The following is an 11,652-nucleotide window of genomic DNA, read 5'->3' on the forward strand; positions in this document are numbered from 1 at the left end:
TGAATAATAAAGGCGGGAATGATTACGTTTTTGATAGAAGAAGATGTATATTATTTAATCAATGATGCCACAAGTATTTTTCTCTTCTCCTCGGACGCTTTTGTATTCCTACCAAAATTATCAACGTTACTAAAGAGCTGATTGGCGTTAGCTGTCGCTGTTTTTCCTCCTCAATACTAACATAGCTCCTTATCAGTTATCACTTCTCAGTAGCATACTTCACAGATAACTAGTAGTTAGTTACTGCAGTACTGTTCAATTTACCAAATATTATCTAAATCTGACTCACTCATGAGGAGTAGAATTTCACCTCCCAATTTGGAACAAATCTCTGAGGACCTTGAAGGAAATTATAAAAACCAAAAAGACGTAGTTTTTGACACGGATCTTCATCCCGATGAGTTACTAGACTCATTATCTTCACCCCTATCGGAGTTTAACCTTGAGTCACTCTCTTCTTCCTCGTCCGAGTTGTACTATCAGCTCCTTGAGCACAACTCCAACATAAAAAAACTCAAATCAATCTCTAAAGAGGCAAAGACACTCCAAGACAAGCTTTTTGGAGACTCTGAACGCCTCAAAGTGTCATTATCTATTCTGGAAGAGAAGACGTCCCGGGTTGACTCACTCTACCAGAACTACTGTTCCTCCCTACAAGAATGAACCCCCAAGTTCATCTATCCATACCCTACAAATCCGTCCAAGAAGCATCCATCGTTCATCAAGTTCTGAGTGTAGATCAGGAACCCGCCCGGGGAGGAGTTATTTCAAAGGAACTCTCCGTCCAAGATAAAAGTCTTCAAGTTGACATCACTGCTAAAGAAGTCAGATCTCTGAGAGTATCTCTCAACTCTCTTTTGGATCATACGCTTCTCGTCAATGAGACCATCAACCGATTCTCTACTGAGTCTAATCAAGAGTAACTTAAGTCAGAATGTCCTCCTCTCTTTCTTCTACGCAGTCCTCTCACTCTGATGATGATGAATGGGAGTACTCATCCTCCATGACCATTCCTTTAGATGATGTTCTTCCGCAAAAGTTTCAGGAGGAAGTCTCCGAAGAGGCTTTTGCAGCCATCGAGATGGCTATTCGAACAACCAAAAATTCCCTTTTGGAGTCAGAAGAGAATTCTGATGCGCGAAAGATATTGGTAAAGAGGCTAATCAAACTGAGGATCCGTCATGAAGACGTCAAAGAACGACTGATGAGCAAATCAAATGCATCCATTGAAACAAAGTATGGTATTTTATTAATTTTTCTTTTATGTAATCCGCAAGTTAAATTTATTCCTCATCATTTATAGGGGACACACCTTCGTGGACACTAAGGATCCCAATATAAATTATTCACATATTTCTCCGTACTGGAGCGATGGAAAAAATAAGATCTATTGCCAAGTCTGTGGAACAACTATCAGAATATATATGCAATATTCCCAACACTGTCACGACTGTGGTTTCTGTGTTCACCATGCCTGTGTACCATATATTAAAAGGGATTGTGTTGGGGTCAAAGTTCGTACAAAGCCGGACTTCATTATGACGGTATGTTAAATAGTTAAAACATTATATCCTTTAGAGAATATATTTTTTTCCCTATTTATTTTTTATATTATGTTAGATCTGCCCCGAAAAAAGCCTTCCGAGTTTAAATTACCAATGTAGTGAGTGTCAAATAGAGTTTGTTTCATCTTCTTCTAAACTCAAGCCCAATCTCTGTGACTACACTGGGCTTTATTATTGTTCTTTATGCCATTGGGGCTCAAAGGGTATAACTCCTGCTAGGATCCTTCAAAATTGGGATTTTACCAAAGTACCTCTGAGTCAAGTCTCGAAGCAATATCTGTCACTCATGGTGAAGAAGCCTGTTATTAATATTGAAAAAGTAAATCCTCGCCTTTTTGCGGCGGTTCATGAACTGAATGAGGTGAGAGATCTACGAAGGAAATTATTTTTTATGAAAAAGTACTTGGAGGTATGCCGATTTGCTTCAGACGAGAAATTACTCCTGGAACTGAGTGATCGTCAACATTTCGTAGATAGCGTTGACTATTATTCTTTAGAGGATTTATTAGACACTGAGTCGGGTGAATTATTAAGATACATGGAAAAAATAACTGGATCTTTTTACGATCATATAGTTAATTGTGTTTTATGTTATGCTCGTGGATTTATCTGTGAACTCTGCAAAAATAAGAAGGATATTCTATTCCCTTTCTCACAGGATGGTTATCTCTGCGAATATTGCAAAGGAGTCTGTCATCACTATTGTTTTAGAGGGAATGGCTCCATTTGTCCCAAGTGTAAACGACTTCAAGAGAGAAAGACAAAATAATTATCTTCGATTTACTTTGATTATTAGTTAAAGATGTTTTTAATCATTTATGCTTATAAATAATAGTTAATAGTACCATAGATAGTTCAATAATCATGAAATATATTATATTTATAAAAGAAAGTAAAGACTCCACGCCCCCTATTAGTATTTTATAAAGTTAAAAAATATATATATATAGAAAATAAGAACCAGGATGTGGTAGGCTAGATGCGATGTTGTTCATTATGTCACCATCACATCATTGAGCTATGTTATTCATCACTATTAGGGTTCCCTTTATTCTAATGAAAATGAATTAGAAGGGAAAGAAAAGGAAGGAAATAAAGAAAGAATGAGCAAGAAAATGAGTGCTGAAGGGCTGCTTTACAAGGGAAAGAGGGAGCTAGAGAAAGAGAGTGAGTTGGTGATTTTATTAAAAATAAAAGTATGATGGGCAAGGCAGAAAAAGATCAAAGCTGTACTAGCTAGAAGCAGCAAATAATGGATAGACAGTAGTAGTAAATATTACTTTCCAAACTGACGTCACTAACTTTTATAATATACTTACTATTGTTTTTTTTCTTCGAGGATGTGATATATTATTAAATATTATAATATACTTATAATATTAATACCTCTATGTCTACATATATTAATAGTTTTATATTTATATATATTAATTTATTAATAGGTCTATGACATTATATTAATATATATTTATAAGTACCCCGACTTAGTTGTTACAAGAGCAAGTGCATCTTAAAAGTAAGGGGAAGGCGATGCAGAATTTGCCCATAAATTTGGATCACTACAATACCTACGTACGGGCCCTGCTCCCTCCGATCCCTCATTGCATTGAAAGTTGTCAATATTCGGATTCACTCAATTGGGAATGCACTCTATCTGTAGCTCTTCTCTCGGAATCAGATTGTATGAAATGGTTGACGGATTTCATTGAAATCTCGAAAACCAACTGGAAAGTTAATAAAAATATCGCTCTTACCAATGTTCTCAATAAAAAGGTGAGGTGAATACGGAATACTCCCTTAAGTTGTCTAAAATTTAACACTTTCCGCACGACTAAATGGTGTTTTTTATTTATTTTCTACCCTTTAGTCTTAACAAATGAGTAATTACTAATATCTACATATATAATTGATTGTAGGTATTATGGGGAATGGTCTACCAATGTGAAACCAATGCTACAAAAAACTGCCCTGCCAAACTAGAGTTGAAAATTCTAAGTCTATCTGAAAATGATAAAATCAAAAGTAAAACAACGTATCCTTGTTTAATCTCCATACATTTTCACCATAATCATTCCCTCTCATCCTTGACTAACAAAAGCAGCTCCAATATGAACTCTGACATTCCATCGCATATTAAAGAACATTTTGAGGGATATTTCCTGGAAACAATTGAAACGAGGAATGGTGGCTCTCCTGTCACCTCTACTAATAATGGAGCCTCAAACCATGGTTCTACATCCTCCAATTCCCATCCCTCTGGTACCCGAGTCGTCATTTTAAACCAGGGGAATCCACCACAAATCATTTCGAGTCAGGATATGGGTGTTGTATTTGATATCGAGGATGTGAATAATAAGTTGGATGAACAACTTGGCTTTCTTAAAGCTCTTTTAAAACAAAGTGGAACAGGATGTGCTGCTGTCAAACAGTTCACGGACCAATTTGATCGAATCAAAAATGATTCTGATCATTTAGAAAATGCTTTAATAAACTTTGGAATTGAGAGTCACACTGCTCAAATTTTACATCATCATCCTCCTGTGAATTCCGGAGATATTCTCTCCGTATCAAACCCGGTTCAGTGGGCACAGCCCACAACTATTCTCAGTGATAATGGACCTGATGATATCTTTTCTAAGACAAATAATCTCCTACTTACCAATCACAATAATAATAATATCATCAACGGAAATGGGAACATTTTAGAGGAAGATGAGGATTCCCTTAAAAACAAGAAGGGAAAGAAAAAAAAATTAAATGAGGTGTCTCCTGGACAAATTGATCCCGTCACGGGCAAAAGGAAAAAAAGATCTCGTTGTGGTACTTGCTCAGGTTGTATTAATAGGGATAAAACACAGGATTGTCGAGAATGTAGGAATTGTCTGGATCAAAAAAGATATGGAGGACCAGGAAGATTAAAAAAGGCGTGTATTAAGCGGTCTTGCGTCGTTATGTGCACGGCGGATACATCCAGCTCTCATCATCAGGGCCAACAACAGCAACAAACTTCCACAGCTCAAATCTCATCTCTATCCCTCCCAACAAACATAAGTTTACCTATACATTCAACTAGTGCTGTGGGAACAACATCATCGAATGGAAATCCTACAGGAGTTGGAGGCACAACTGTGATAGCTGCATCTTCTTCAGTCACATTGGGTCCACAAGGATCCGTTCTTTCCTGGCCAGCTGGAACACAATTTGCTCCTACATTCCAAGTAAGCACGATCTTTATATTATTATTCCTCCTCTACATTGTTTTATGTACGGCACACTTGAATATTTCAGGTTCAGCAGCCGGTCCAGTTTACATATCAGCCACAAACATTTGAGGATTCCACTGGCGTCGTTCAAACAACATCAACACAACGGGGCAATGCAGTCGTCACTACATCTCCAACCACCACTCTTCAGTATGCTACTCAATCCATTAAACTAGACTCTTTGACCAAAGAGTCGGTAGGACATCAAGGCATTACTTAAGGCGGCCATTCCGAATTTCATTAATTATTATTATTATAACGAACTAGAAGAAACCACTGGTTTAACCACCCATAAACTCCCTCTTCCCCAAGACCTATATTTTACAATATTCCTATTCTTAAAAGAACGAACAAAAAAGTCACTTGGCACATGAACTAGTAACTAACAAAATGATATAATGGCGACCAGTACAAACATTAAAAATTTAATATAAATGTCTTTTATTTTTCTACCGTTCTTCAATGATCATAGTTAAAATAATATTATATATATATATATTGTGCCATTTATCAAGTATTTTTTTTTTTTTCGGTTGTTTAATTAAATAATAACTACAAAGTATTCTCTCTGTAATACATTGTAATTTTTTGTGGCATGTTTTATATCACTACTACTATACTCAGAAATGGTTTAACTGCGAAGGAGAGATCTATGTGTTAATAATATTTTAGAAAGAAAATATTAAAATAAAAAAAGATGTCAGTCCAAGATTGATTTTTTTTTTTTTTTAAATAATTAACTTTTTCATCATTTATATATATGTTGTAGATTTGTTTTTCTTTTGCTATTATAATTTATAGTCAATTTTACTTCCTTTTATTTATCATTACTTATTATATATATATAAATAATTAGTCATTCAATCGTTCTTTGTCACATCATTGTTTTTCATATGTATTTTAAGAAGTGACCATGGTGAAGAAAGCAAATCTTATTTTAATATTTATTTTATATATGTATATATATATATAAAATTTGTCAAATCGAGTTAAGTTCCATCATTTTATTATATAATATGGAGAGAAGACATTATTGATTTTTTTTTTTGTTGTTGTTAAGTATTAGAGTTTAATCTTATATTATAAATCCTGATTTTAATGTTTTGTTCCATCTTTTGCTCAATTTAAAAAAACAAACAAACAGAGAAAACTGAATAAAAAGGATTCTTTATTATTCGAAATAAATCGTGGCTCAACGTTCATTTCCTACTAGTTAAATGATTAATGTTATAATTCGTAGAATAATGTCATTATTATAGATATTTATATTTATATTAAAGTACATTACACACGCCTCCGTTTCTTTGCTCTCTTGGACCATCCCCAATCAACATGGGTTACATCAGATACTGAAGCAATTTGAATGCCTGTTTGAGCAATACCCTTAACAGCTGCGAGTCTCCCTATATTGAACCCATCAATTTCCACTCGAACGTATTTAATACCTACATTCCTCAATGACTGCCCCATATTGATTCCCGTAGTGACGTTAGCCACCTCTGTTCTTTTACTTGCGTTGAGGAAGCCGTACATTTTTGGGGAGGAATAAAAAAGGAATTTGTTTTTAGAGTCATAGGCGGATATTTTGGTGTTATTTTTTTTACATGTGAGGTGCACATAGGGTAAGTCTTTATATTTTACTCCATTAAAAAGTTGATTCTCTGTTTCGTCATCTGGAAAGACGGAGGTTTTTGCAAGGGAAAGCTCTGCCACATTTGAACTGACTTCATCTGCATCTCCGACATCTACTTGTTTTGAAGGACGGTCTACAAAACCCAATTTGATGAGGGATTTGTAGTCCAAGACTCTCTCCGTTCTAGGGACCGTGAGAGATAAGGTGCGAAAACCTATTCGTAGAGCGTTCATGGTGTTGCAGCAGGCTGGAGAAATAGAAATTTTATTATTTATTTATTATGAATCTATGACGTAGAGAAAGGCCGGAGGTCATGCAAATCAACAAAATATCATATGTACGTCAATGGACGGCAAATTCTTATATAACGCAGCTCACTTATGTAGGTAAAATTATAAAACTTCATTATTAATAAAAATGAAGTCCAGCATTCTTCAGGCCCTCTGGAGAAGAGTCCATTTCCGAGGATATGCTTCTAAGAAACGCTTAGAGTTTGTATCTTCAACATCCAGTTCGAATCGGATTAAATCATCTCCATTCAAGCCTTCAAGCATTGTTCTTTTGGTAAATTTCATTGTACTGGATGGAATTCATTTTTTAATGTTGAAATCCTAGATAGGCAGTTCCTTTGGCGACATTTGCACTCGGAGTTTGGCAAACCAAGCGAAGGACCTGGAAACTCAATCTCATACAGGAGTTGACTGAATCACAAAACAAGCCACCTATTGAGCTGCCAGCCACGTAATGAGTTTTATTACATCTTTGTGTAGCACTTCAATTGTTATTAATGTGTAATTATTGCACTCTTAGTCCTGAGGAATGTCGAAGTGTTGAGTATCAAAAAGTAAGGGTTAGGGGGACCTTTGACTACTCCAGGTCTGTTCTTATTGGACCTAGATCACTGATTAAAAATGGTGGAGACGTTCACAGTTCCAGTGGCCTCATGGGAAGTAATAGCAGCTCAGGCTGGTGGTGTGTCAATCCATTCAAATTGAGTAACAGAGATGAAGTCATCCTAATAAACAGAGGATGGATCCCACTCAATTCCCCAGAAGGCTACAATCAAGGTCAGATAGAAGGAGAAGTGGAGCTAATATGTATACCAAGGAAATCTGAGAGAAAAAATCAGTACACACCTCCAATTAAACCGGATGCTGAAGTGATACATACGAGGTTTGAAATTTGCATTTATGACATTATGTCGATTATACTTTGCTTGCTCTTAATTATAATTCTAAATGTGACACATTATTTTCAGAAATGTCCCTGTGATTGCAGAAAAACTCGGAACTAGTCCAATATATTTAGATAGTTGTGAAACTGTACCAGGAGGTCCGATTGGAGGACAAACGCGGGTTACTCTTGCAAATGACCATTTTTCATATATGTTAACATGGTGAGAATGAAATAGTTATATACATATATATGTCTTCTTAATTAATTAATCATTAACTTTTCTTCCAAAAGGTTTTCCCTCTCTGGAATAACTTTCTACATGTGGTTGAAGAAATTTGCACTCAGAAAGTAAACAACTTCTCTATAATATCGGATTTCATCTATAATTTATTAAAAAGTTAAATATGAACAATGACAAGTCATTAGAAGAACAAAAATTACTGAGGAGCCCTCTTCCTACTGTCCTCTTTTACATATTTAATAATATTTTCAACGACTTCACTTGAAGAAGCATCACCTCCAAGGTCAGTTGTAAGGATACCATCTTCATTCAAAGTCTTTGAAACAGCGCTCCTAATACTCTGAGCATGATCGTGGAGTTGAAGATGGTCAAGAAGATCCGCTCCAGCATTGATCATTGCACATGGATTAGCAAGGTTCTTCCCAACTAATCTTGATCCAGTGTTACGGGTACCAGGCTCAAAAATTGCGCATTTGGGCCCATAGTTCCCACCCGACACGATCCCTGGTCCACCAATCAATCCACAAACTAAAATGATTACGTTTTTTTAAATATGTGTCGTGTGTATGTGCAAAAATAAAAAAATATTTTAACTCCAAAGTTGAACATACTGAGATTGGTGACGATCGTTCCGTATAGGTTTGTTAGTATCATGACGTCGAATTGCCATGGATTAGAAACGAGCTGCATACAGCAATTATCTATGATCATTTCATTGCATTCAATTTCTGGATAATCTAGACCAACTCTTTTTCCAACGGAGAGAAACAATCCGTCCGTGATTTTCATAATGTTAGCTTTGTGAACGATCGTAACTTTTTTGCGACCTTCCTTTCTTGCAAGCTCGAAACCATAGCGACACAATCTCTCAACGCTCTCCTTTGTTGTAATTTTAAGACTTTCAACAACCCCAGGAACATTTTCATGCTCTAACATGGCGTATTCTCCTACGATAGTTATTAATGAGGAGGATCACTGAAAGATTTATTACTCTAATAATACCTTCTGTATTTTGACGCACAATACAAATATCAATATCCGAATGCCTTGTTTTTATACCAGGCTGTGATTTGCATTTAAGAACATTGACGAATAGATCAAGTTCGTTCCTCATAACAACATTACGACTCTTCAAATTGGGCTCATTCGATTTTAGCTCTATGTTGCCCTTCAAGCCACATCCATTGCGTTTAATTGAGGAAATGGCCTGTTACCAGAATGATAAAAAAATTATTATAAAAAAATTGATCTTAAAGAGACAATCATTTACGTTAAACATGTCTTTTTCACTCTCATTCGTATCCAAGGCAACATCTTCAAAATAAATAGGAGCTCCTAAAGATAGAATTTAATATTGCACAGTATTAATAAAAAAAGATGGGCATTGTGAGATATTTATATTTGTTAACTGCGAGAGAGATAAAATCAATTCTTCATAAACAATCTCCATCCCTAAGTACACAATCAGTGGTTAATTGAAAATCCGGAGCAAGATTATTAATAAGCCTTCGCTTTGTTAGTATAATGATTAAATATTTTGATTCCCCATAGCATTTTACAACTTGCTGACGCTACTGTACACCACCATATCATACATCATGGTGATGACAAACTATATAAATTAGGATGTAAAAAATACATCCTCTAACTAACCAGCATGTTTGAAAACTTGTTTCACATATCCCATCATTTCGGGTCCAATCCCATCTCCTGCTAGGAGAGTCACTGTATGTCGACCTCCATATCTGAAATATAAGAGAAAAATGAATAAGAAACAATTTTTCGAATAAAGAAAGGTCCAACAATTCCAAAGGGATAATAAATTGGAAATCCATAGAATTGATTAAGGAATATGTGGTATTATAGTTTATAATGTAGTATGTGTACTAGAGACTAGAGAAACAACAGAGTCCAAGAGGTGGAAATCCGCACAACAACAGGAAAATATATTATATAATGATGAAACAAAATACCTTGCACTTCCGAGATAATTCTTATCCTCCTTAAGCCTATATGTAGAGTAAAAATTATAAAAGTAAAGAATTAAGTCCAACTCAAAACAACGAAACAGCGCGATCCGTCTAATTAGTTATATAATTCAATATAATATGTAGTTCTTTCACACGACTATAGACATTTTTAATTAATTGTTAGTTGGTTCATGGTAATCATTATTATTTTGTATAATCATATCATATCAATTACAGTCAATTAATAGCCAATCGTTAAATTAATTTAATTTAATAATCCATCAATAATAACAAGTAACGATCCTTGATGATTTTGAACGTAGTGAATTCCTTCATAAAAGAACCTACTCACCGAGCGATTGGAATTCCACTGGAAGATCTTGCCGTCCAACATCTTGCCACAATCAACGGTTTCAGTAAATTCCCTAATTTTTGATTAATGACGGCCATCTCTCAAGACTCAAGATATTGTCAAAACTCAAATGTAATATCTTATATATAAATATAATTTTAACTCCTGAACATCTGATTAAAGGGAACTTGATCATGAAAGGGAAAACAAATGAGATAAAAAAACAAGGGAAAGCCTATCATTTGTTGTTTGAATTTTATATACATCCATTGTATTTTCTGATTGGTTCGCCTTTTTTGCGAAAGCAGATCAATCTAGCTATTTTAATTTACACAATATAGCTTACATCTGAAGCTAGAAATTGTACTGTTCAATTTAATGTTGCGTAATGAAATAAATCCTAATCCACCAGCAGATACACGATTCTACAATTTTTAATCCATTTATCATAGATTCATATCAACAGTCATGTGATCATTATTATACACAAAAATTTCCGTTGTATATAATTAAACTTAAAGAATATTATTCGATTTAATCATCATTGTTAATACATTTAATTATAATTAATTGTCACATTACATTTTTAGTATAGTATCACTCTTGGGATTTGACTACGCAATATTACTAGATATAAAATATGCCCTTTTTTCTTCTTTATTGAACTACAAACTTAAATTAAGATGATTTTTATTACTTTACTGTGCCGTAATAATGTTTTTATTATTTGGGGCCTTATTGTAGTGAATGTGGATTACTCACCATTTAAAAAACCATAAAAACTATACCCAAAAATATTATTGCCCCCCCCATCTCCGGTGATTACGGCCATGCAAACGGTCTCAACTGCAACACGCGTTCGTTATATTCTCATTGTCTATTTCCAAAATAAGGCCGTTGTAAGGATTTTTCTTTGGGGAATGACATCCTATTTTTTCGTACTAATGTCTGACACTTTTTTTTATAGATAATTTCTTCCCATAAATATTTTTTGGCCTTTCTTAATAATTTTTTTAATAATATTAATTAAAAAAATAATGTCTTTATATTATAAAACAAATTGAGATAATAAATTATTATTGGGGGGAATGTACAATTAAGAGACAACCTACCTTAATTGCATGGAGAAAAAAAAGTTCTTTGCAACTAAGTTTTAAAGCATAAGAATTTACAAAAGGTTTCTCCTAATATCACCCAATTAGTTCGACAATTCGTAAAAAAATGAGGGCCACCAACACATATCAACTACAAAGATTTTATTATACAAATTGAGTTTGAATTACCCTGATTATATTCTTCGACAAATTATCGTTAATTTCTCACAAAAAATTGTTCTTATTCTTCCTTTGGAAGTGCCACAAATTGTACTTAAAGTAGCAAACAATTACTGTTACATTTAAAAAAGTAAACATAAATAGTTTTATTTGAAAGAAGCCAAGTCGAGGCTTAATT

General features: G+C 34.4%; 5 protein-coding genes across 6 annotated transcripts; 3 read left to right on the forward strand and 2 right to left on the reverse strand.

The window, feature by feature from the left end:
• The first annotated feature begins 128 nt into the window (after window positions 1-128).
• DEF8 (differentially expressed in FDCP 8 homolog) lies at window positions 129-2,457 on the forward strand. Its single transcript, XM_040719362.2, has 3 exons — window positions 129-1,236; window positions 1,304-1,544; window positions 1,621-2,457. Exons 1-3 carry the CDS (start codon window positions 935-937, stop codon window positions 2,332-2,334), a joined length of 1,257 nt encoding a protein of 418 aa, XP_040575296.1. The 5' UTR covers window positions 129-934; the 3' UTR covers window positions 2,335-2,457.
• A 509-nt stretch (window positions 2,458-2,966) lies between these two features.
• Window positions 2,967-5,191, forward strand: LOC121124209 (uncharacterized). Its single transcript, XM_040719352.2, has 3 exons — window positions 2,967-3,338; window positions 3,482-4,783; window positions 4,854-5,191. Exons 1-3 carry the CDS (start codon window positions 3,096-3,098, stop codon window positions 5,046-5,048), a joined length of 1,740 nt encoding a protein of 579 aa, XP_040575286.1. The 5' UTR covers window positions 2,967-3,095; the 3' UTR covers window positions 5,049-5,191.
• Window positions 5,192-5,979: 788 nt separating this feature from the next.
• mRpS11 (mitochondrial ribosomal protein S11) lies at window positions 5,980-6,732 on the reverse strand. Its single transcript, XM_040719375.2, has one exon. It carries the CDS (start codon window positions 6,692-6,694, stop codon window positions 6,113-6,115), a length of 582 nt encoding a protein of 193 aa, XP_040575309.1. The 5' UTR covers window positions 6,695-6,732; the 3' UTR covers window positions 5,980-6,112.
• Window positions 6,733-6,811: 79 nt separating this feature from the next.
• Surf1 (surfeit locus protein 1) lies at window positions 6,812-8,478 on the forward strand. Its single transcript, XM_040719405.2, has 5 exons — window positions 6,812-7,025; window positions 7,081-7,202; window positions 7,272-7,634; window positions 7,720-7,857; window positions 7,929-8,478. The coding sequence occupies exons 1-5, from the start codon at window positions 6,879-6,881 to the stop codon at window positions 7,987-7,989; spliced, it is 831 nt and encodes a 276-aa protein (XP_040575339.1). The 5' UTR covers window positions 6,812-6,878; the 3' UTR covers window positions 7,990-8,478.
• Window positions 8,007-10,342, reverse strand: Idh3g (Isocitrate dehydrogenase (NAD(+)) 3 non-catalytic subunit gamma). Of its 2 annotated transcripts, XM_040719387.2 has the most exons (7): window positions 10,201-10,342; window positions 9,852-9,887; window positions 9,532-9,623; window positions 9,149-9,213; window positions 8,881-9,085; window positions 8,490-8,825; window positions 8,007-8,406 (listed from the first exon to the last, which is right to left on the reverse strand). In XM_040719387.2, exons 1-7 carry the CDS (start codon window positions 10,296-10,298, stop codon window positions 8,075-8,077), a joined length of 1,164 nt encoding a protein of 387 aa, XP_040575321.1. In that variant the 5' UTR covers window positions 10,299-10,342; the 3' UTR covers window positions 8,007-8,074. The 2 variants fall into 2 exon arrangements, with proteins under 2 accessions (XP_040575321.1, XP_040575330.1); XM_040719396.2 differs by lacking the exon at window positions 9,852-9,887 and having other exon boundaries at window positions 10,201-10,341.
• Between the last annotated feature and the right edge of the window lie 1,310 nt (window positions 10,343-11,652).

The sequence above is a fragment of the Lepeophtheirus salmonis genome, chromosome 1, assembly GCF_016086655.4.
Source record: "Lepeophtheirus salmonis chromosome 1, UVic_Lsal_1.4, whole genome shotgun sequence".
Classification (NCBI taxonomy): Eukaryota; Metazoa; Arthropoda; class Copepoda; order Siphonostomatoida; family Caligidae; genus Lepeophtheirus; species Lepeophtheirus salmonis.